Source organism: Lissotriton helveticus, chromosome 2_1, assembly GCF_964261635.1.
Source record: "Lissotriton helveticus chromosome 2_1, aLisHel1.1, whole genome shotgun sequence".
In the NCBI taxonomy this organism is placed as follows: domain Eukaryota; kingdom Metazoa; phylum Chordata; class Amphibia; order Caudata; family Salamandridae; genus Lissotriton; species Lissotriton helveticus.
In genome coordinates this window covers 1235246513-1235272922 of record NC_136059.1, presented here as the reverse complement: position 1 = coordinate 1235272922, position 26410 = coordinate 1235246513, and the positions used below count along the sequence as shown (strand labels likewise).

Sequence of the window (26410 nt, the reverse complement as noted above, 5' to 3'; positions counted from 1 at the left end):
AGCAGATTACCTGCCCTCTAGAACGGGGCAGGGAACGCACCTCAAGCACCACTGGAAATCAGCAGTGCGCTCAAGGCAGATTAGGAGCGCTTGGAACAATGTCTCACACTTTTCCGATATGATTTTGGGGACAGAAGCAATGCACCTTGTCTGCTCTGACAGAAAAAAGGAGCGCCCGCCATGCTCTATCTTCTGGTAAGATTAGGGAAATATAATGCGCTCTCCTAGCACTTCCTTCTTGTTTTAAGATGAAGAACAGTCCAGTCCTTCTCCTGCTCCGAACAGAAGCAGCAACTGCAGGCCAACCCACTGCTCACACAAAAAGGGGCATTGCTCCTCACACAGCTCTCCCAGCTCTCCTTCCATGCAGGATACTTTTTGACCCCTGAGACTTCCAATAGGAGGCAAGCTCTGCATCAAGCCCTTGGAGATCTTGTCAAGCAGGATACCATAGCAGGGCAAAAAGAGGTAGTCCTTTTCCTCTGCCCACAGATAGAAGCAGCAATGACAGGCCAACCCACCCTTCAAATATTAAAGGGCAGCACTCCTTACACAGCTGTTCAGCTCTTCTCCTTGGCAGGCCCTCTTGTTTCCAGGCGTGATCTAAAGTTCTGGGGTTTTAGGTCCAATAGTTATACCCCATTTTTGCATTCCAGTCTTTGTTTCAGAGTCCCTGAGCTCAGTACAAACCTGTTCTGTCCTCCCTGGTCCAGGTGTACCACAGTGGGTGAAGACTGCATTGTGCAGAGGAGTCACAGCCTATTCAGGTGCTAGTGAAAACTCCTTCACCACTCTAAATACAGAAAGGTTTATTCAGCCTAGCTATGAGTCAACCAGGAAAGGCAGGACACATCTCAAGCCCCCTTGTGACTGTCTAAAGGGAATGCACATCCCTAGCTCCTGTCACTCCAAAACCAGATGGTGAATATACAAACAGGCAGAGGCACACAGAATGGTAAGGCAAGAAAATGCCCATTTTCTAAAAGTAGCATTTTCATACACACAATTTAAAAACCACCATTACTTACATGCGTTATTAAATTCTGAGTTCATTGAGCCTAAACTCCATTTCTCATCCTGTAACAATGAAAAGTTACGCTTGTAAGATGTTACAAGGCAGCTCCCATGTTAACCTATGGGACAGACAGCCTTTCAACAGTGAAAAAAAATGCACAGTGTTTCACTATCAGGACATGCAAAATACACCAGCACATGTACTACCTTTCACATACACTGCACCCTGCCCATTGGGGTACCTTGGATCTACTTTCGGGTTGCCTTACATGTAAATAAAGGGAATTTTAGGGTCTGGCAAGTGGGTGCGCTTGCCAGGGCGACAGGGCATTAAAAACTGTGTGTACAGTCACTGCAGTGGCAGGTATGGGACACATTTACAGGCCTACTCATGTGGGTGTCACTACCAGTGCTGCAAGTCCGCTAGTAGCATTTGATTTACAGTCCCTGGGCACATACCATGCACTTTACTAGGGACTTATCAGTAAATCAAATACGCCTATCATGGATAGCCAATCTTATTCATAATTTACATTGCGGGCATATGCACTTTAGCATTGATCAGCAGTGGTAAAGTGCCCAGAGTTATTTTGCCGACAAAAACAGGGTCAGAAAAATAGGAGGGAAAAGACAAAATGTTGGCGATAAACCTGCAAAAAGGGCCAGGTGTAACACAACACCCACCAGCCTGAAGCCAGGGGAGACCAATCAATACCTTGATGTACTTCCTGAATTGGGGCGACAGAACATGGCCCTCAACATCAGGGGCATACTCCAGTTCTACACCTTCCTGAACCCAGTTGGCTCCCTCTGTCCACACTCTCAGGGCCCACTAAGCTAACCCACTGGGACCCTTTCTCCTCACCTGCAGACCCCATTTGTGCAGTGCCTAAACTTACTTAGCTCACAAATGTGTCCCAGCAGGCAGACAGTACCAACATGGCAGACACAGTGGTGTGGCCCGGTCCATCCCAGGGGAAACTCTGTCTACCAGGGCAGCAAGCCACAGTGGCCACTGACAACTGTCAGTGATGAGAGCCAGACCTCATGCCTCTCAGGGCTCTCTAACCCCTGTGGCATCAGAGAGTGTGGGGTTGGTAGCCCCATGTGCCTTGCATCCTTTGTCCACTCTCCCTCCTGCCAGGTCAGGGCTGGCATCCTGACACTGGAACACCAGTGTCTGTACCCTGAGGCTGGACAGGAGTTAGGGGTGAAGCTTCTCTACCTCTGCCCCCCCCCTCCTGGAGCTCTGCACCCTTCCACCTGGTGTGGGACGTCCAAAGACAAACTGGTAGAGGCACAGATAGCAGCCGCCCCTTCCTACAGGTCATGGGGAACACCCAGAACGTGACCCTTCAACCCAGGGTCTGTACACTTAGGCTGGACCTGTGCCTGGCAAGACAGGACTTCCGTGGTAGAACCAACCATTTCCTCAAGGGAAACACTCTCCTCATGAGTCGTGCGAGAGTCAACCTAGCAAGGTCTCCAACCTCCTGTCCATCTGACAGCGCATGAAGACCCTCCATGCTAGACGTGGCCTCACCAGATTCAGTCCTGGGGTGCTCTGGCCTCAGAACTGTTAACCCCTGACCCACTGGTCTTCCCACTGGGAACTGTCGCCCCTGCCACTTTCTCTGGACTCATGCACCCACTCCACTCGGAGTGGTGCTGCCAGACATCAGAACTGCTGGGAGCCCTCCTGACACTATGGGATGCCCCTCAGGGTATAGCCTCCTGGTACATACTAGGCCACCCTCCTGGTGCCCACTCATGGAACCAACCAGGCTCCTGGATTGGGTTTTGGGCACCCTGGGACTCAGCCGATCACCACTCCCTCTACTCAGAACCAGGACATGGGAGTCCTAATGCCAACAAAAATAGGGTCAGAAAAATAGGAGGCAAAAAGTTTGGGAATTAACGTGCTAAAAGTGCCAGGTCTAACAGGTCCTGTCCTTCTTTTTGACAAAATGTATTGGACAACTCTTTAAGTCAATGTCATCCATCTTTGTAAAATGAATCTTCATCTACACTTACATTTTAGATAGACAAGCTTATGCAAACATTATAGAATAAGTCATAAGATACTTTCTTTGAATGTCACTGGATGATAAAGGATATACCTAAGGAACTGATGTAATTATTTTTCTTTCCAATTTCACATTAATTTGTGACAGGAAACTTAAGGGAAAGATTTCGTAAAATAGCAAGGTTTTCAGAATTTAGTATTCTAGGTCGCGCTCTGCCTATGGGATACGTCTTGCATGAAATCTCTTTTAAAAGCTGCTTGACTGGATTTGTGGTGTACGGGTTTTCATGCAGACTGTGTGGTACCAAAGTTATAGAGAACCTAGAACCGATACTGTAAACCATTTAAAGACCAACAATAAATGGTTTCTGTTTACCTTTATTAGAAGCAAAATTAATATAGAAATAAATTACAACACTGCTTTCATCAGTTAAACCGGATTGGCTATAGAGCTTTAAAATTTCAAGACACCCTCCTAATATTTTTAGATTTTATTTTTATAGAGCTTGCAGCATGCACAGCAAACATGGTATATTCTCTACTTGCTTTAAGAGACTTTGGTTCACCGTCCCTCATCCATTGGTTTCTATTTCTCCATCAGTCATTGGTTTCAGACATTGTCAAACATTTACTGGCTCTGAGCCTCCTTTGTAATGCAAGAGGGAATATTATGCATTCAGAGAGCAGCCAGGGAGCACTGGAGAGGGAGCATAAGCACTTGAAAAAGTAATGTTATCGAAAAGGAATCCCTATTTTCTGCATTGCTCATATTTTACATTATTTTGTTTCCTCTCACTCCATAGTACATAAACAAGCACTGGCAAAGTCAACGCAATGCTATACGTACGTCAAACATATTGTTTTTGCCAAACTTTCCAAGTCTAGACTGCAATTTTAAGCTCGAAATTAAGCACAGACTGTGCGAGTAGGTCTGGTTTAAAAGTTCCTCTTCAGTTACTGGTGAGTTGAAGTACTTAATACTTCATCATATTTGCACTCATGCATTCATCCACCCACTTACTCATTCTTAAATTCATCCACTCACCCACAATATACAAGCTAAGCAGATCAAACCAAGGGCAACTATCAAACGTTTTATCAATGAACTAATGGAGCCAATATGCTTTATAGTTAACTTGTAATTATCACTAACTTATGATTACTGTATTGATCATAGACATTCCCACAAGACAGCCATCAGAGATACATTCAGAGAATTAGAAATGTACAATAAATTCCATTTGGTCAAAATATATGCAATATACATGAAGATTGCCAAACAAGGCATATCACTGTGCAGATCTTCTACTTCCAGGGATTGCCATGGTGGATAATCAAAGTGAAAACCCCTTGCCTACTATGGAAATCTATGACATACAATGTGCACAAATACCTGTCTACAGGCAGTAACACACTGTAAAGTAATCCATCCTCAAAGTCCTACTGACTTCAACATATGCTTTCACAATAAAATTACAAATATGTACAGAGTAACAGATGGCCAAGAAATAAAATCCCGCCCACCCCCTCAAAGGACATAACAAGTGAAAATCTTCTACTGCCAGTGTTTGTCAAATGGAGAAATCAATAAAAAAATATATTATTACTACAGTAACCTCTATGATTCCACCTGACAAAATATGTGTTTACATACTTTTAACACTTGCAGTACCCATCCATTCTTAAAGGCATGTTGGCTAGAGCACATACTTTTCACAAAAATAAGTTGAGCCTATTGCCTTTGTCGTAACCTTTCATACTAAACAGATCAGACCTAGTACATATGATATAACTTTATCCAATGTCCCAGATAGGACTTTTGCTAGGGTCAATGTAATTATGCATCCTGGGAGAAACCAAATTATGTGACAGGGATATCAAAATTATGCATTAGGAAGAGGAAATTATGTTGCATAATGTAACATTTTTTGTGACAGTATCACTTTAATATTTTGTCATTTGTCTGCATATTAACACCATCGGGGCAAAGCTTTCTCCTAATTAGAATCAGTTTATTACATAAATGCAGAAATCTCCAAATGAAAGGTCACCAGTTAACCTCTGAAATGGGCATTTTAGTGTGCAAAAACATTTGTGGCAATGTGTTTAGTAACTTGTGATTTGTTTGAACTAGAAATATATTTTACTGTGCACGTTATGCAGAAGATGGTGGATTATGGGCAAACTGTGACAGATCGATAACTATGGGGGAAGTGTCACGGGCAGAGAATCATATCATTCCAGTGCAGTGGTCTTACACAAAAATAATCTCCCCTCAACGCAGGCACCCTTGCACCATGGCGCAAGGGTGCCTGTATCCACGCATGGCAGCCAATTGTGTGGCAGCGCAGGGGGGAGCACAGGGATCCGTCATATTGTTGTGGATATGACTGATCCATGTGCGTCTAAAGTGACTCAGTGCGTAGCAGCAAAATGACTTGCGGCACCATACTGAGTCACTTTCCTATAAATAAGGCCCCCAGTTCGCAATACAATACATACTCCACCTAAGCAGCCCTACTGGGATGTCCATCAATGCAAATCACTTATCACAAATGTTTGTCAGAAATGACAATCAACACCAAACGCCTTGGTTACTATTGTCATCTGTGAGATTCCATATAACAAAATACCTGATTATGATTTACCAAAGTGCAATAACAATCCACTCTTACACACCTAACGATTTTAACAAATGCATTTCTGAATAAATATGTCAAACCAGGCCTACCTAATTTGTTGTAACTTTTCATAAGAACAGATCATACTTTCAGTATCTGCCAAATTACATCATGGGCTTTTTTTCCCATAACTAATGCAAGCCTACTGTTTTGAGAAAAGGTTTTCCAAAACAGGAAAAGTGTAATGCAAGTACTCTTTTTCGGGGAAAGCACACCATTTCTGCACAATCAAAAGCTTAGGCAAAGGGAATCAACAAGCAGAAGAAGCTAAAGCCCCTGGTCAGTGCTTCTTTAAGATTTTATGTTTGTGTTTGTCATGCCAGGTATAAGTTATAGCTGTGCTGTCAAGCCAGACCTAAAAAAGCAAAGTGGACCCTCAGGAATGTTTCAAAAACATTGAACACAAGACATAAAGGTCCTGAAATGTGTGATTGTAAGGTCTTCTAAGGTCTTCTCCTTTAGGTTGTCTGAGCTACTTATATTGACTTGCAACTCAATAAAGATTAACAGCTTGATTTATAGTTGGTGGAAAGGGTACTCTGTTGCCACAGTAACATAGTACCCTTTCCACCAACCTGAAGGTCAGCCCACCTCACTTAGAGTTGGGCGGACCTTCAGTGTGTAGACAGCGGAGACTACTTTGTCTCTGTTGCCTACACTCACCCCCGATGGCATTAAAGGGTAAGATCTGTCAGAGGATTGGCCATGTGTCCACTCACCCCATTTAGAGTGGGCGGACGCCTGGCTAGTTTTCACTGCTGATCACCACCATGAAAAATATGACGATAAGGAAATGAACCCTGTTAAATGACCACCGAATGATGGAAGAATGCTCTCCTGTGGAGGGGGTGTCATTATGTTTTAAAGTTTTCAAAGAGAACTTCCTACTTTGGGATTTTCTTTTTGAAAAAAAAAGTGGTACGTTTGATGTAAGGCTCTGCCATATTGAACGAGCCATCCATCACACTTGCATTGGATTCCCAGTAACCACCCTGATGGCAGTTCCTAGAAATGCAGAAGGTGAGCAAAGGGGTGAGTGGACATCTCTAAATATGGTGGCTGAGGTACCATTACCATGGGGGGAGTAAAGTATTCTGCTGTGGCGATGGTAATTAGTCTGTCCGACAAGAATTAAATCAGCCCCAAGAGATTTTTTTTTTTTAAAGCAGCCTCAAACTGTTACCCAAAAAAATTGCACTCAGTAGTGATGGGATTTGAGGCAAGAGGGTTTTCTGCACAGTAGTCTGCATTTAAAAAGAAAATGTATGGTTGCCCAAGGTAGGTTGTAAAATATTTGGGAGCAAAGATGGAAGACTGCACGGATTTTAGACAGTAGCTTTCTAGCTTATAGTGTGGCTAATCATTTTGCAGATTGTATGGTCCAGAAGACTACAGACGTTTAAAAGTCCTTAAGGGAATTTGTATTGGATCCTGAAGTCCACATGAAGCCAGTAAAGTTTAAGCAAGGTAATATTATTTCATTTTCATATTTTGATAAACTGAAGGCCTGGCTCCAAGAAGCTAAAAAGCACTTCATAGGGACCATTTTTATGTTTGGTTTGAATGAATGCCTGTTGGATCAAATATCCTTGGCGTTGATTTTCACCCAACTTTTTGTCTTCCAGCCTCCTGTTTTTGCTGACTACGTATTTTCTGGGTTTAGGACTCTTCACACTTTACCACTGCTTACCAGAGCTAAAGGCTTGTGCTCTCTCCTTTAAACATGGTAAAATGTGCTTACACCCACCTGACACATTTAATGTACTTGTAAGCCCCTAGTAAAGTGGCACTATATGTACTCGAGGGCCTGTGAATTAAATCCTGCTGTGTGCATAGAGCGCTGACTGTACCACCAACTTAAGTAGACCTCTTAACCATGTCACAACCCTGCCATTGCAGCCTGTGTGTGCAATTTTAAGCAACTACCCAGTATGGCAAAATTGCTGCCTTGATTTACTCTGTGTTGGGAAGGTGTTCCCGCAAAGGATTTTAGTGCATTCCTAGATTTACTAAGGATAGTAAAACTGAGAATGTGTCAAAAAGCTATGCAATCCCAACAGAGACATAATGAGGATAAATATGCTCATTTCTCCTCGTTATTTTGCAGCACACATAGGAAGAGGAAAATGCTAGTAAGGATTGTTTTTGTGCAGGAAGGATTTCCCTTTCTCCTCAAAAACAATACTGGCTGTAACGCAGGCAACCTTGCACTATGGTGCAAGGGTGCCTACACTGAGGCTAGGCACCACTCTGGCCATATCTTAGTAAATATGGCACATTTCTCCTCTCTCCAATTGATGAAGTGCAGCAAGTTGTCTTGCTGTGTTGCATTGTGTTCTATTGCATTTTACTGTGTCAAGTGTTAGTAAATCTGGGCCACTGTCTGCAGTGAAACATAAGGGCAGGTAATTCAGAAGAAACTTGATAAAATATAACCTAATGTATGTAATAAGTTGACTTTTTATCTACTTTTTTGTAAAAAAAACTCAGTGTATTGTATTTATTTCATTTAATTTTAAACACCATACATATGTTTGATGAAAAAAGTGAACTTATTGATTGCATATGCCTTTTCAAGTATGGTTGGCATATTGCTCCATTGTTATAGTGCACTAGGTTTATGATCTTGGTGGCCTTCATGTAAGACCTTAGTGCATTTTGTGAGCTGTAGTGTTCATTTGTCAGTAGAATGGTTAAAAATGATGTGGTTTGGTCTAGATGGTGAATCTGGAAACACTTGACGTGCTACATGTAAGTACTTGAATGACGAAGGCCTTACATAGTATTTCTACCAGTGCCTGCTCATGCCAGAGACTGTGAAATGGAATGTGCATGCAAAGAACATAGTAATGAGTCCTACAGCTAATTATTCCAAAAAGGAGAAGGATTGGACAGCCATGGCATTTTCCTTCACCCAGTGTGCATGCATTTCCAAGGAGAAGCCAAGGATATATTTTCCTCTTTATATTTCATTTCTTCCAATAGGGGCTAAAGATATAATGCCTGCAATGCATTTTGCAGTACATGAAGTAGTACTACAGCAGGACTGTATATTTATTACAAAATGCAGTTCACAAATCTACAAGTGCGAACCTCCATCTCTTCCTCTCCTATTTTTCCCATGGAAAGATTCTTGCATGTTTACTACTTAGGGCCTTATTCTGATGCGGGTCGGAAAGCTTTCCCACCGAGGGCCTAATTCTGATGCGGTTAGGAAGGCCTCCTAATGGCATTTGCTCCTTCCAAATCGGATCGGGAATGACCCAGGGCCCAATTATCATGCAGTTAGGAACATATGCTCCCATTGAAGTCAATGGGAGTCAAACCAAATCGTATCGGGAAGCATCCGGGTGCATTGTACTCCATCGGTCGGACTGTCCCGACCTGAGTGGTTTGGAAACCATTTCCAACCCGATTCAGTCGGGAAGCATTTCCAACCCGCATCAGAATCAGCCCCTCAGTAGTAACTGTGGGTGGTATAAGGATGAGTGGCTTTAAAAAGTTTAATCCTAATTACAAAATGGGACAAGTTTAGGGAGGAACAAGTAAGGGTACAGGGTGGGCTAAGGAGTGAGTTTAGGAAGACAGAATTAACCACCCACAAACTAGTAAGCCAATTACTATTCACAACCTCCACTACAGCCAAAATCGATCCAAAACAAAAGTAAATGAACACCAGCTCCTACTTGGAGTAGGTTCAGCACCACTCATTGCCAATCACTGGTACAGCAACACCCTCCTATAGGAAATAATGGCTTCCATTATATTTTGTGGGCGCATGTTACTTAAAACGGGATTTGCTTGAGGAAAGAATGTTCCTTGTGGTACATTTTCTGTCTGAACTTGTCTTCCGCGAAAGTGTTTCTGCTCAAATCAGTCCCCTACTCATAATATTCCTGAAACTGAAAACAGTATTTCATATCGTATGCGGACATAGCACACACTTTGCACACCCCTTCTCTATCTCAACTGTTTCTCTGCATTCAAGAAATGGTTATTGTTAAATCCTAACTCAATGATCACCGTTATTGTTCCCAGAAGATTCTAAGGCAGAGTCAGCAATGATGATACATTAAACGTGTAAACTTCAGCTCAACACATCCCTGTGGAAGATGTTCACCAAACAAGTGATCTATTTAGCCCTTGCTTGGGCCATGATGTAATGCAGAACTATCCAGCAATAACTTGTTCCTTAGAGTTCATGCTCTGCCATAAATGTATTGACAGGTACATGTACAATGGGAAGACACAAATGCTTTTAAAGATGACACTTTACTTACAGGGACTGGTATGGAAAAGGCAGCTCCAATAAGACATGCAAACACAGCTGTTTTCATGTTCACAGATATTTCTGTAGAAACACAACTTGTGATTAAAGAAAGGCAATTTTTTTCATTTAACCACACAAGCAAAGATACAAAAGTATGCTGCATTTGGTTTTGAGAGTAAAAACATGCATACGGTCCCAATTTCGGAAGTCAGTTATAATTTACAGCTGGTGCTAGTTATCTCGATAATTGTTGGTGGATTGTACCTCCTTATCGTACTAAGTATTGCTATCCAACAAGATTACACTTTTGATTGTCTAAAGGAACATGGAACGTATAAGAAAAGGCACTTATGCCAGCTTTCTGAAGCCATTTTTATATTTTTGCATTGTGGAAAATGCACATGTTTATGGATAGGACATTAGACTATATTTAACTAACTTTGAAAATAATTTCTTCTATCGTTTAAACTATTTCTTCCTCTGTAACCCTATGAAAACTGGTATTAATGCTGTCTGCTGCTTGCTCCAACACATGCACCTAAACCCTTAAGATGTAACAAAGGTGTGCAGAAGTTGTCAGGAAATACCTTTATACATGCTTGTGAATACCCACAAAGTACCTTATTTTAGAGTTTGGGGACAAGATAATCTATCAACACGTGGTGGATATTCTATCCGCTGTGTCACAAGTGTCATGGTTTTTAATGCACTTCAAATACAGCGGATGGGATAACTGCCACGTTTGTGATGGAGTATCCCGTCCCACAAATTCTAATTAAGACCATAAACTACACTGAGGTGGTACTCACTATATCCAAATGGCATTTAGCTTACCACTCGTTTGTATTACATTTGGAATTGACTAAAACGTTTTCTTATGTATACTACACCCCTGTACAAGTTATGCGCACATGCATTACGTTGTTCACTCATTCAAGCAAACTTTAATAAATTGGGGCCCAAATCTATTTCCTATGTTGTTCAGATACATCTTTATCCAGAATAATTGTTGCATCCACACTTTATTCATTTTGCTAAATCAATACTACTTTTTTGGATCGAGTATATCAGACAGCAAAGCTGTTTGTTTGCAAAATACCTATTGTCAATTTACCAAGAACTACAAGTGGACTTAAAACTCATTGTTTGCCATTAGTTGGCTTTATTGTCACACTCATCTGCATGCTTCTTATTAGATGGCTTCCCTTGTCTGTCTTGTCTTTGTACCTCCCCTAGAGCAAAGTCTCTTATTTACAAATAGGGAACTAGTATTCTCTTTTTGCTTCAGCACTCCATGAGAGTGCATGTGTTTTGTAGCTGTCTCCATTGTGTGCTTTTGTTCTTTGCACTCCATGTTATTTTCTCTTGTGCATGTGCTTTTCTCCCCCACATCTGTGTTGCTCCCTCCCTCATGTGCTTCTTTTCCCTTCCTTCTCCACCACCTGTTTCTCCTTTTGCCATGCTCCAGACAACTTTTTCATTGTTCTGTTATTTATTTATTTATTGACGCAAAACAGCAAATTTCAGCTTTTCCTTCTGCATCAGTAATATATATTTTTTTTACTGATCTATCTCTGGTCAGTAAATACAAATAAATGGCTCCAGTGTCACAGACATGCGTCATGACGCATGCAAGCACATACCTTCTGATGTATGCATGCTCATGCAAATTGTTGCCGCAGATTCGTATTTTATTTCTTTCATTCATGCTGTACAGCATTGGTCGTACTAATGCTATACAAAATTAGGAAAAATCATTGGCAGAGCCAAATATAAAACTCAAAGCTACACTCTTTTGGCTGTGCCAAAGCTTATTTACTTTTTCAAGCATCCCCACGAAATGTATTCAGCTGCCTATTGTTGAGGTAGTCAAAACGGCCTGTCTGACGTGAACACACACTGAACAGCGCGCTCAGCAGAAAACCCCATAATTCATTTGGGGCATTTTCTGCAAAGCTGTACACTGGGCATATTTATTTTTGTTGCCCTGCAGCATAAGTTTAGTTCTGCAAATAAAATACATTTTGCTAAACAGCGATCTTCATTCCTCCCATTTAAATTGATTGGTACAGAAGTGTCCATTGTTCAGAACGACTCACTCGACGATAAATCTTACTATATTTACATTAGTACTAAATCTAAGTCTGTAGTTTATGATCCACAAATGACAGTGAAGAGAAAGCCGACGCCAGTTACCTGTGCTTTTTTCCAGTTCTTGAGGGAGGAGATGCTTCACAGTAGATGCAAGGTGCCTCTCCTTCCACAGTATTTAAACACTCCAACTAATGTCTGTGGTTAAAAGAAAACCACCGGCAACATTTCTGAGCCACAGAGACTAAATCCAGGCCTGATAATCATTTTGTCGCTCGCAGGTGCGGTCCAAACCTTCACCCGCCGCGGTGTATGATCCACAAAGGGCTTCAGTGCGTTTCAAAATGAGTCTGTACAAAATGACATTAAAAGCCTAAAGTGGTGTGGATTGTTTACTTGCTGGACACGTTCTAACCAGTCCAGAGTCTCAAAAACATTCGTGCTAATTTTTGTGGTGAAATCATGAGCATTTGGGTAAGAAGAAACAATTTGAGAAACCACTTGGGAATGGGTGCATTGTCCTAAGGATTGGTCTCTTGAAATGCCCCTCCAAATGTACGCCTTTGCAATGGCATAAGCCAGTTAACTTTCTTTCTTCGCTTCTTCACTGTACACTTCAGGGCATATTTACAATAAACTGGGGAAGCGGGGTGTAACTCCAAAATTGCTAATGTAGAGCTCCGTCAGTTTAAAAACGCTGGGATGCACCGTATTTACAAGAAAGTGAGGCACCCCTGCATTTCCTCTAGCGCTGGCACTAAATCTAGCTGCCTAGCGCCACGCAGGCACCCTTGCACAATTGTACAAGGGTGTCTGCGTTGCAGGGAATGATAGTTCATTTGCAGGAAGGTGTCCCTTCCTGCACATAAATAATCCATGATGGCGATTTGTAACTTCTACGTGTGCTGCTTTGTGCAGCATGCATTGAAGTTATAACTCGTCATTTTTAAATGATTGTTTAAGTGCAGGAAGTGAAACCTTCCTGCACATGAACATTCACTAATGGCAATTTGGTGTTTCTATTTGTGCTGCATAATGCAGCAAACATAGAAACTTGCAAAAAACACAGTTGATGGACAGAATGTAGAACATACATTCACCCCAGTACAAGGATCTGGGCCTAAATCCATCGTTGTTTTGCACTCCACACCACCCTTGGTTAGACACTGGCTATATGCAAATCAGCTCTGACCCTGTGCCTCATGGGAACAGTCCAGTCCGAACTACCAAGCCATGTCTTTCCCAGACCGGAATCAAGCATCCAAGGACCGGTTTCTGGCTATCAGCCTTCATTCAGCCTGGATAGCTTGACTCCAGTGGTGTGGAGAGCCTGGGACTCACGTCTGAGCATACCCAGCCCACTCGGGGTGAAAATTGCAAAAAACACAGTTGATGGACAGAATATAGAACAATGTCATACATTCACCCCAGTACAAGGATCTGGGCCTAAATCCAGCGTTTTTTTGCACTCCACACCACCCTGGGTTAGACACTGGCTATATGCAAATCAGATCTGACCCTGTGTCTCATGGGAACAGTCCAGTCCGAACTACCAAGCCATGTCTTTCCCAGACCGGAATCAGGCATCCAAGGACCGGTTTCTGGCTATCAGCCTCCATTCAGCCTGGATAGCTTGACTCCAGAGGTGTGGAGAGCCTGGGACTCACGTCTGAGCGTACCCAGCCCACTCAGGGTGAAAATTGCAAAAAACACAGTTGATGGACATAATGTAGAACAATGTCATACATTCACCCCAGTGCAAGGATCTGGGCCTAAATCCATCGTTTTGTTGCACTCCACACCACCCTGGGTTAGACACTGGCTATATGCAAATCAGCTCTGACCCTGTGCCTCATGAGAACAGTCCAGTCCGAACTACCAAGCCATGTCTTTCCCAGACCGGAATCAAGCATCCAAGGACCGGTTTCTGGCTATCAGCCTTCATTCAGCCTGGATAGCTTGACTCCAGTGGTGTGGAGAGCCTGGGACTCACGTCTGAGCATACCCAGCCCACTCGGGGTGAAAATTGCAAAAAACACAGTTGATGGACAGAATGTAGAACAATGTCATACATTCACCCCAGTACAAGGATCTGGGCCTAAATCCATCGTTTTTTTGCACTCCACACCACCCTGGGTTAGACACTGGCTATATGCAAATCAGCTCTGACCCTGTGCCTCATGGGAACAGTCCAGTCCGAACTACCAAGCCATGTCTTTCCCAGACCGGAATCAAGCATCCAAGGACCGGTTTCTGGGTATCAGCCTTCATTCAGCCTGGATAGCTTGACTCCAGTGGTGTGGAGAGCCTGGGACTCACATCTGAGCATACCCAGCCCACTCGGGGTGAAAATTGCAAAAAACACAGTTGATGGACAGAATGTAGAACAATGTCATACATTCACCCCAGTACAAGGATCTGGGCCTAAATCCATCGTTTTTTTGCACTCCACACCACCCTGGGTTAGACACTGGCTATATGCAAATCAGCTCTGACCCTGTGCCTCATGGGAACAGTCCAGTTCGAACTACCAAGCCATGTCTTTCCCAGACCGGAATCAAGCATCCAAGGACCGGTTTCTGGCTATCAGCCTTCATTCAGCCTGGCTAGCTTGACTCCAGTGGTGTGGAGAGCCTGGGACTCACGTCTGAGCATACCCAGCCCACTCGGGGTGAAAATTGCAAAAATCACAGTTGATGGACAGAATGTAGAACAATGTCATACATTCACCCCAGTACAAGGATCTGGGCCTAAATCCATCGTTTTTTTGCACTCCACACCACCCTGGGTTAGACACTGGCTATATGCAAATCAGCTCTGACCCTGTGCCTCATGGGAACAGTCCAGTCCGAACTACCAAGCCATGACTTTCCCAGACCGGAATCAAGCATCCAAGGACCGGTTTCTGGCTATCAGCCTTCATTCAGCCTGGATAGCTTGACTCCAGTGGTGTGAAGAGCCTGGGACTCACGTCTGAGCATACCCAGCCCACTCGGGGTGAAAATTGCAAAAAACACAGTTGATGGACAGAATGTAGAACAATGCCATACATTCACCCCAGTACAAGGATCTGGGCCTAAATCCATCGTTTTTTTGCACTCCACACCACCCTGGGTTAGACACTGGCTATATGCAAATCAGCTCTGACCCTGTGCCTCATGGGAACAGTCCAGTCCGAACTACCAAGCCATGTCTTTTTTTTGCAAACAAAGAAACAGCAAAAACTAGAAGAAGTTTTGTCAGGTAATACCTGGGGGCGTATTTACTAGAAACTGGCGGAGCGCGGTGTTATGCCAAAATTGGCAAAGTAGCATTCCATCAGTTTCAAAATAAAGATATGCACTATATTCACACGAATGTGGCCCACCGCTGCATTACCCCTAGCACTGGCGCTATAAAAGCTTCCTAGTGCAGGCCCCCACAGCGCCATGTTGCAAGGGTGCCCGTGCTGCTGTGGTGATTGTATTTGTGTAGGAAAGGACACCTTCCTGCACATAAAGAATCTTTACATATTTGCTCTTTTCTGAGTGCTGCAGAATGCAGCACACATAGAAAGAACAAAATATGAGAGGAAATGAAAAATTTCTCCTTGTTTTGCCTGCTTAATACCAGGTTATCTCTGGCGATATTTTTGGCGCTGCCTCTTATCTTGTAAATATGGGGCAGCGTCTAAAAGCAATGGGTGTTGCGGCAGAACACCCATGGTAACTCCCATTGCACGCCCCTTTTATACTAAGGGCTGCGTGAACTGGGGCATTATTTACAATGTGTTGTTAAATTATGTTAGTTGGCTTAACATCGCCTTGTAGTTAAGGCAAAGGAGTTAACAGCCCCAGAAAGTTGGAAAAAGGGATGTTCTGGTGGCAATAACTCCTTGTAAATATGCCCCCAGGTTTTCCCTATGCCATAGTTATGTCACCCTTGTAAATAGGGGGCAGAGTCAAAAGCACTGAATGTTGTGTTGGAATGGTTGTTGCACCCACCGCAATACCCATTCCCCTCCACTTTCACTCTAAGTGATGCATGAAAAGGGGACTTATTTACAAGGTGGCATTAAACCACGTTAAATGGCATAACCTTAACTTGTAAAAAAGGCAAAAGGCTTATCGCCACCAGAACCCCATGATAGTTATGCAGGAGGGCAATAGAAAGTTGGACGCAATCAGAGTAGAGATTGGCACTATGGGTTTAAGATTAAATCACAGGAGAACACAGTGGTGAAGAGGAACAGCCAGGGAAAATGAGTGTGATAGAAACAGGAGGAAAGGGAAAGACTGCCAGGAGCTAAGACACCACAATTATAGAGCGGAGTGCACTCCATTTCATCCATGTAATCAATATCATCAGTATTGGCAATAGAATGCGTGCATTCCGGAAACGGGGTCCGCCCTCCATCCGCGTGGAAATGTAATTGACAATGGGTTAGGGAACGTAATTTCGCTCCCATACCGGAAGCACTGCTGAAAGGCTTTGTCGCACAAAAGATTCAAAAAATTGATCCAGTTTTGTAATTTTAATCCATTTATTCCAGCTCTCAATTTGTAATTCCTTTTCGTCCGTCACATGAAAAAATGTTATGTATTTAATTCTGATGCGGTAAATATGCCCATCCGGGCCTTATTTTTACGGCAGGAAACATACATAGTTCATCCTCAATAGTATCATATTCCCAATGCATTTCGGTTGCTTTTGTCAACCTTCGTCAGGGGTACACTACAAATTCAAACAACAACATTTTAGACTTCATGTTATAAAACGCATATCATATCATTGCAATATCATTATTCGTTGTGTACTTTGTTAAAAAAACCTCAATCAGCGCTTTCCCCCTAGTGCCTCCCAATGCTAAAGTACTCTACATCAACTCTCCTCCATTGCTGTTATACTTTACAATCCCACGTTAGAAAACATCTACGAAACTGTCTCCCCACTAGCTTAGATGAGAAAACCTGCCCATTGCCTCTCGTTCCACATTAAATAAAAATCCCTCTCGTACCTGTGAAGATTTTCGTAAACCCAGTTCTCATTCCTCGAGCCGGTTAACGGCTCTGTCACATTTGCCACCATTTTAAGCTCATCACGTTTTGGGACCCGCCCCTTACTGTTTCCTGAATTTTACCAATTTACTACGGGACCCATAAACCACTGGTACGGCTCCTGTATGTTGAGATCACCTATATGTGAAACCTTAATCTGTCCCCTCCCTCGATTCAACAGTCCCTCAGCATTAACTAAATTGCTCCGCCCACCCTTACGATGTATAAATTTGCGCCTATTCAAAAAGATTACATTCTGAGTTTTAGTAAATTAAAAAGTACACATATTAAACAGGACTTGCAAGGTTAAAATGCATCCACTAAATAACTGTATGATATAACGTCTCTCTCTTGTTTATGTACTTCAAATCGTCTTTCACGTTCATTGCTGTTTTGGAGCAGTTCAAACTTGCTCCCCATAGTGAGGAGTGTAGGTTTCACATGTGACCTTGATTTTCATTCATCTTAACTTTTTAATCCGTGGGTGCTACTCCTGGTTGGGCTGTCAAAGTACATCACAATTATAGAGTGGAGTGCACTCCATTTCATCCATATAATCAATATCATCAGTATTGGCAGTAGAATGCGTGCATTCCGGAAATGGGGTCCGCCCTCCATCCACGTGGAAAAGTAATTGACAATGGAGGAGAGTTGATGTAGAGTACTTTAGCGTTGGAAGGCACTAGAGGGAAAGCGCTGATTGAGTTTTTTTAACAAAGTACACAACGAATAATGATATTGCAATGATATGATATGCGTTTTATAACATGAAGTCTAAAATGTTGTTGTTTGTAGTGTACCCCTGACGAACGTTGATAAAAGCAACCAAAATGCATTGGGAATATGATACTATTGAGGATGAACTATGTATGTTTCCTGCCGTAAAAATAAGGCCCGGATGGGCATATTTATCGCATCAGAATTAAATACATAACGGTTTTTCATGTGACCGACGAAAAGGAATTACAAATTGAGAACTGGAATAAATGGATTAAAATTACAAAACTGGATCAATTTTTGGAATCTTTTGTGCGACAAAGCCTTTCAGCAGTGCTTCCGGTATGGGAGCGAAATTATGTTCCCTAACCCATTGTCAGGAGCTAAGACACAACATGAAGTGGAACTGAGTTGCTGAGTCTAAATTCAAGGAACTTCAAGATACTGAAGGCAACAGTTTTGAAACATCTAGAAAGGACTGGCCACCTTTCGAGATCACTGTCCGCCCAGAGCACTGTGCTTCCTGAACTTGTTGTCGCCAACAACTATAGAAGAGTTTCTTAGCCTAAGGTTATGGCTAATAAGAACATTCATGCCAAGGTATATCGGTGGTTCATACATTTTGTTTATCTAATTATGATAATTCCTCTGAGGAGGCCAAACCAATCCTAGATATTCATAAAAGATTTGTTTTCGCAATTTACAGAGTATTTTTCACAAAAAATCTAGTGGTAACATAAAAGCCCCTCCCAAAGACCCAAGATAGTATTCACCGGACTGTGAGCAGGCCAGGGATGTGGTGAGAAGATCTATTAGGGGCCGTAATTGACTCGAGATTTGCACAGCCTAACCGGATAAAAGTGTGCAATCATTCTTGCAAACAAAAGTGGGAGGATTATAATTGGCAGGACATGCTCCAGGTGCTTAAATAGAATGTTTTGCCAGACATTTTGGCATATTATTGCAACTGGGACAACTGGAAGCTTTAAACCCAGGAGGAATAATAACCCACCAGAACGATGGTAGGAACATTTTGCAAAACTATACTCCCAGGCTCCAGCTATAAAACAGCCCCTAATGTGGTTGAGAAGTATCCCAAGCACGATGAGATCAAGCTGGGAAATGGTATAACCAGTGAGATATCTTTCAGTCTAGAAGATACCCTCTCTGCTAATAATAGTCTTAAGGTGCTAAAGGCCCCTGGTCCTGATTGCATTTCTGTTGACCTATATAAATCAGAACCTAGGCTGTGGGCTAGTTATGTGAATATCCTTCCTAACGCAATAGCAAGGGGGGAGGAGATCCCGGATACCAGGAGGGGGCAGAAATAACCCCTATTTTTAAAAAGGGAGATGACAACTGTCCATCTAACTATAGGCCTATTAGCGTAGTAGATAACCTTAAAAAAATATTCACCAGACAGATTTTAAGTAGATTACAAAAGTGGATGGAAGATCAGAGGATTTTAACTCCCTTTCAGGCAGGATTGTGTGCTAAAGTTTGCACTTTAGATTAGGTTTTTTAAATTTGCCCTCCTTTATTGGAAATATGTCCTGCTGGGTAACCAAAAACTCTGCTGCATTCAATTTGATACCCAGCGAGAGTCTTTGGCCAGTACTAGCCGACATGGTAGTTCTAGGTGGTTACCTGAATTACTAGCCAGGTTACATGAAATAAATTACGCACAGGTCAGGTGGGGTGACGGAGGTGGGTTGACAAAGCGCATCCCAGTTGCCAGAGGGGTTTGAAAGGGGTGCATTCTGGCGCCCACCTTTTTCACCCTATATATAAATGATGTGGCCGAGGAACTGACAAAGTGTGTTAAAGATTCTCTTACTCTCAACAGGGTTAAAACACCAATACCCCTGTTTGCAGACAATTAATTATTAATCTCCGAGTCAACGATAGGGTTACAAAATCTGCTAAATACATTTTTGGAGTTCTGCGATCACAGTGGTTTGGAATTGAATACTTCAAAAAACAAATTTATGGTCCTTGGTAAGAGTGTCAATAAGAGTTGTTCAGTAGCTGATCGCTTTAGAAAGGGTCTTTATTTTCGATTGTTTGGGCGAGACAGTGTCGCACAAATTTAGGTGAGTTCACCAAATAAACAAAGGAGCTCTAATGATATCTCATATGATTAAGGCCATTTTAAGTTTCCAGAAGAATACATACTCCCGTTCCATTTCCCCATCTTTGGAAGTCTATTGAGCGAAGGCTCAGAGTGCCACATTGTGTGACGCAGAAGTCTGGGGCTACAGTAACATGACGTAAGTACCCTTTGGTCCTACTTTATTTTGACACAGGGATGAAAAGAATATCTGATGTGGGGCATTTAAAGTCACTACTAATCTGGATCCATATCTGGACTACCCCAGAATTAGCTAATTATAGAGATTGCTTGAGTGATGTAAAGAATATGGATCGTGTCTTGGAGATACCCTGGTTAAGGTTTGTTTGTGACTGGTGTAAACAAATTTGGTCTCAGCAGAGTGTGGGACTTGCCCAAACTACTGTGTAAGGCAGACAACCAGGTCTTAAAATCATCTTACGGGGCACTAGTGTGGCAAGAAGTAACAACCAGGGGCACTACAGGCCACCTTACCGAGAAGTTCCTGGCATTTAAACCTACTCCTGTTTTGAAAGTTACATGGACAATATAACACCACCTTTGGCCAAGAGCTTGTTTATCAGAGTGAGAACAGGTTGTTTGCCCCTTCGATCGTTCAGAAAAAAATTGAATAATGTTTCCTCGCTGGACTCATGGCTAGCTTGTGGAATTAATTTGAGACTGTAGACCATATTATGTTTGTGTGTCCTGAATTCCGTGATGTGCATAGAAAATGTGTGCGCCCTATCTGCTTGGCTTTGGACGTACCACACCTCAGAGAGGCAAAGCAAATTTTGACGACTGACACACCTTGCCCTGTTGTCTTTTACATGCACTGGTTTTTGTTCAATACCTAGATAAAGTAGGAGAAGCTTCTGAAAGTATTGTAAATTTAGTAGTTTAGTACATAGGTTGTCCTATGGAAACCATTTTAATCATATATGTCTTAGGTAAATTGTGTTTTATATAGTTATTACGGATTGGCCAGTCCAAATTTAAAGCACTTTTTTTGTTTTTATAATAGTGTACTTTATAAATGATCATTAATTTTATATATTTTTGAAAACAGGGTTTAGTTTTAATTAATAAAAAGTAGACGTATAAATATAGGACTATTAATATGCGGGACTATCTTGATATTTTGACAGAAACAGCTGTAATGAAACAGCACTGCACTTGGTCTGCTGGGGTTACGTTTTATGATTATATTTTAACTTTTTATGTGAGTATATTTATGTATTAAGGATATTTAATGAAGTAAAATTGTTGCATGTATTGCATGGATGTTGTGTACCTTTGATGGCTTTTGCAACCAAAAAAAGGATCTTGATTGATTGATTGACTGCTCAACTCCTGCCATGGCACTTCGAAAGTAGGAGGTGTTCTGTGTTAGAGGCATTGGGAAAGCAAAACACTGAGCATGTATGAAGAACTATACACTACTAATGATTATCGCTCATGGCAGCCCTCTCCTGGCATACAGTGTTTGTACTGTTACTACACAGAGGCAATGACTTGATCTGTATGCAGCTGTTCTCCTCACACACACTCAGGGAGTCCTTTCCTGGACCTCGCTCCATCCAACGCACTTCTCTTCCTCAAAGGGCACACTGGTCTTGGCAGGCAGGCAGGTTCTGGTGCTCCAGAATCCAGGACAGGGGATCTTGGTTTTCCCTATGTGTTGTCCCTTCACCCAGCAAGGAGAATAGTTGGCCTTGGCCCCCAGTCCTGGTCATAGGCCTAAGTCATGCAGAGCTTCGCCTTCTCACATAGCCCATCTGCTTCAAAGATAACACATTTTTGGGACACAAAATTGTATTTTAAAGTCTGCATCTTTAAAGTTTTACATTGGAGTCTGCTTCTTTTGTAGTGGGTAGTTCACTTTTTCTTCTTTCCGGATGAAAGGTTGTCTGTCACATCAGGCAAGTCTCTCACCCCTATTCTGTATGATTTCTTTATCAGCCCCATCACCCTTCCTGAGATGTGTCCAGGCACGCTCCATTTGATTGATCACTGAATACATAATAAGCAGCCTTTTGAAGTGTAAGGAAAGTCTCTCCCCCTTTCTGCCAGTGTGTGTCCTACCAACCTCACTGGAATGCAGTAATACACAAATCTTTCTGGGCGTTTCATTTCCTCTTCATGTCTTCACCAGGCAGGTTTGGTCTTCCCAAAATGGAACCCAGGTTCTCCATGTAATTTAGCATTTCAGGCATTCTAACTCAGTGTACATATACAGCACACTTACTGTCCAGCCTCAGCAGCGGCTGCTGCCAATCGAAGATAGGGGGACAGAACCCCCCCCCCCAAAAAAAATAAACGTACCTTCCCTGCTGGCCCCCACGATCTTCTGCTCCTATGTCGCGCTGCTCCTCTGCTCCCGTCCCGGCACACAATTACCATGAGTACTGGCTCCCCACCCCTCGCAATCCCAGTTCTTCTCTCATGCTATTACTCCCAGCATGAGAGAAGCGCTGGGATTGGGTGGAGTGGCCTGGTTTTGTGCTCCAGTAAGGACTGGGAGCCTGTGCCCTTAAGCACTAGGACATCTCCAAGGAACAGCCTGGCGATATCCAAGTGTGCATGTCAGTTTGGCCGGCCGTGGACGGCTGGCCAAATTGACATGTGCACTTTCAGTCCCTAAGACTCCTATTCTCCGTGATGTGTGATGCTGCAGCATGGCCCCACCCGCCCTAGACTCAGCGGACTGGTAGTAAAAATAAAATGACAATAAAATTGTTTTACTGTCATTTTATTTTTGTTCTGTTTGCTGCATTTCGGCAGTGGGGCGACGATTCTCTGCCATAGATGAGGAGCTGCCCCTGTCCAGCTTGGTACCACCTCCCTGTATTGTACCATCACAAGCACACATATCCATTCAGCACACACATTCAGTCTGCATGCGCTGTTCAGCACTGAAGAATTTTTGATAGTGTATCAGTGTGTGCTACCTGCAAACACACACCGCCAGCACACACACTTACCATGTGCGCTCTGCAAAAAACGTCACCCTTTGTGTATTGTACTTCACGGAAGTACACATACTCCCAGCAAGTGTTTTAATTGTGCATGCGCTGCACAGCACTACATCTTTAATGTCATGTATTGATTGCAAACATACATACACTCAGCACATGCACTAATCCTACATGTACTACATAGTATATGTATATGTGTACTGTACCATTCCCAGGCACACATACTTCCAGTGCGAAATCAATACTCCTGCACCGTGCTAAATTCCACATCTACCCAATAAAGGCCAAGGATGAGTTAGTACACAGCAGCTGAACTCTTCAAAAGGTGAATGAGCCTTTAGGCCTCACTCCGGTGACACGGGTTAAAAAAGGATCTGTTCACTACTAATGATCACTACACAGTGTACTGCAATCACTGCGCTTGTGCTGCTTAACTCCTGGTGAACAAATGAACTACAAGTGGTTCTGTTGGGTGACCAATTTCTTAACATTCCATAATAAACATCTAACAAGAAACACACCAAGAGAATTATTATTTGATTTTAACGATTAGTATATTATTCTTTTTATCTTTTTTGTATATGCAAGGCTGTCACATAAACATGTTCATCACTGAAAAGACAAGTGCGTGACTTATTGGTATAAGTTACATACTTGTCCTGTTAAAATCAGATACTAATTCTCTTGGTGTGTTTCTTGTTACATATTATTCTGGATTGTTAATAAATTGGTCACTCAACAGAACCACTTGTAGTTCATTTTGTAAATTCCCAGGTTCTGGGGGACACGGGGCTACCCCATTCCAGTTCTTTTGTAACTCCTGGTGAAGGCAGCTACGTTGCATTACTATGAGGGTAGAGCTTTGAGCACCCCTCATGATCCAACAAGACTGTAATCCATGTGACAGAGCTATGTGATGGCGCACATGCATGATCCATGTTTGCCTATGACAAAAAAATCTGCATTAAGTATCCGGACAACAGTACGGTTGGGCACTCAGACAGTTGTACACACCTATTTCCATCCTAACAGATGGCCCTCCCATATCAGAATACCCTGAACCATCTCCTAACCTGGAGAGGTTGGATGTTCAGATTTGGTTAAACTGGCAGGAATGTCTGTCAGCATTCCCTTGCCTCAGTCTGACTCTGTGCTCCACCACGAAGTCTAACCCTTGCATAGAAATAGACCGCAACTTGGAATTCTCTCCCTTCACAGACATCAACCATTTCAGTAGCTTATGATCAGTTTGCACCACAATCTTAGTGCCAAAAACATACAAACAAAAAGTATGCAAGGCCCACACTGCGGCAAAACACCCCCTCCTGATAGTCGCCCAGTTCTGCTCTCTGGGTAGCAATCTCCTGGTAATAAAGGCTACTGGACACATTCTACCTTTGCCATCTAGTTGAGCTAACACCGCTCCAAGTCATTTGCCAGAGGCATCGGTTTGTAGAATGAAAGGTTGACTATGGTCCGGTGCCTTCAGTACTGGTGCAGTGCATAGCATCTTCTTGAGTTCCTCACATGCCTTTTGACACTTTGCACTGCATATTACCATCCGGGACTGCTTCCTAAAGGTCAAAGCAGTCAATGAGGCAACAGTACTTCCATAGTCTGCCACAAAGGTCCTATGGTACCCACTGAGTCTTAAAACGTCTGGGTAGTAGGTACCTCTCACTCCATCACAGACTGAATCTGGGCATCCACCTGTGAACCTTCCAGTTCCCCACCTCATGCCCAAGGTAGATTATAGAGCACTTCCCTACCTGACACCTAGGGGTCGATTTCGATTTCGGTCGGAAGGGCTCTGAATCGGATTCGGTTTTATCTAAACCGATCCGGAACCCTTGTTTCCGACCGACTCGTTCCCAATTCCAAACGATCAAGTATGATACCTAGAAACCTTTAGCATTGATCGAATCAGTCCCGAAAGGTATTTGGAGTGATAGAGCCTTTCCGTAGCCAATTCGTACAGCTCAATGAACTCGGTTTCTGAGCGAGCAAGTACGATGAATCATTTGGACAGCCTTTCTGATTCGGTTTGCCCTGATCAAAAAGGCTGCTGGAATCGGTATTTGGGGGCCCATAGCAGGGCCCCCTTCACCAGAGGCCCTCCGAATCGGGTCTGTGGGGGTATCCATGGGTCCCCTCTTCCCAACCATGCACAGTGTGTCAGGCACCAAGGGGTGTCCGTCCCAGTGGGTACGATTATCCCCAACCACCCCCTTTGTCTATGGGATCCTGTGTATGCGTTCGGTACACAATCAATGGGAGTCCGACTGAATCGTATACGCACGCATTCAAATTCATCGTACTTGTTTGGTCGGACTCCCCCCAATCTGAGTCTTTCGGAAAGCATTCTGGACTCGAATCGTTCGGTTTGCTTTGCGAACGAGATTGGAATCGGGCCCTTAGTTGCCTTGATGGACAATATTGCTTACTGTATCCTTTCCAACTCCTGTTCCAGGTGCCTCAGGTAGTTCTTCCATGAATTGCTGAACACCGCAATATCATCAAAGTAGGCCACACAGAACTCTTCCAATGATGTGTTAACATGGTTCACCTGGTGCTGAAAAGTGGCAGTATTTCAACCCAAAGGGCATCCCATTAAACTAATACGCACCCTCTGGCATAGAAAGTACAGTCTTCTCCTTAGCAATTGTTGCTAAAGCGATCTGCCAATAACTGCTGGTCAGATCCAAGCTGCTCAAGAACTTTGCAGTACCTAACCAATTTGCAAGCACATCTGCTTGATGGATTGGATGGGCACCAGTTTTGTATACCTTAAGTCAGTAGACCCTTGCTTCGGTAGCAGAACCACAGGGCTAGACCAAAGACTATGAGATCTCCCAAAGACTCTCTGGTCCAACATTTTGGCAACTTCTGCCTTCATTTGTCCTAGAACTTGGTCAGACATTCTGTACATTCAGCCCTTCACTGCAGACTGTCACCTGTGTGTATATCATGCACACAGACAGATGTCAACCCTGGCATCAGCGAGAAGAGATTGTCAAACCATCTTTAACACCTCTCTACACTCTCTCTGCTGCTCACACGTTAACTCTGGGACTAATTTAGCCCCTTCCACAGTGCGATCCTTAATGTCACTATGCAGAAGTCAGTAAGAGGCTCACTGTGTTCCTCACCTTCATCTGCCCTAGCCATGACGTTCGTGGTGTAGTCTCTGTATAGTACGTTATTAAAATTCTTCCTGATGTATGGGCCACTTAGATTAGTTCCAGGCTTGCTGCGAGTTAACTTTTCCACCCAGAGCATGTGCACAACAGGCACACTGCTCCCGGCATCATTGTATGAGTATGCGCACACCAGTCTCTTACCCCGACCCTCACTTCCGGGTTACTCATAGTGATTAAGGACGCTCAACATGTCCTCCTCGATCATGTGGACACATCACTTGGGTTCGTGAATTTCACATGATTCCACCTGCATTTACCACTCTGAATCAGGTAGGGTAGGTTGCATT

At 43.1% G+C, this 26410-nt stretch overlaps 1 protein-coding gene across 1 annotated transcript in view; it reads right to left on the bottom strand.

Moving 5' to 3' along the window:
- Positions 1-26091, bottom strand: part of LOC144820229 (uncharacterized) — a 31650-nt gene extending 5559 nt beyond the window's left edge. The window contains exons 1-2 of the mRNA XM_078677831.1: positions 26073-26091; positions 10002-10072 (exon numbers count right to left, since the gene is read on the bottom strand). Coding sequence (XP_078533957.1) covers positions 10002-10072; positions 26073-26091 — 90 coding nt within the window. The remainder of the gene's footprint in view (positions 1-10001; positions 10073-26072) is intronic.
- Positions 26092-26410: the final 319 nt, after the last annotated feature.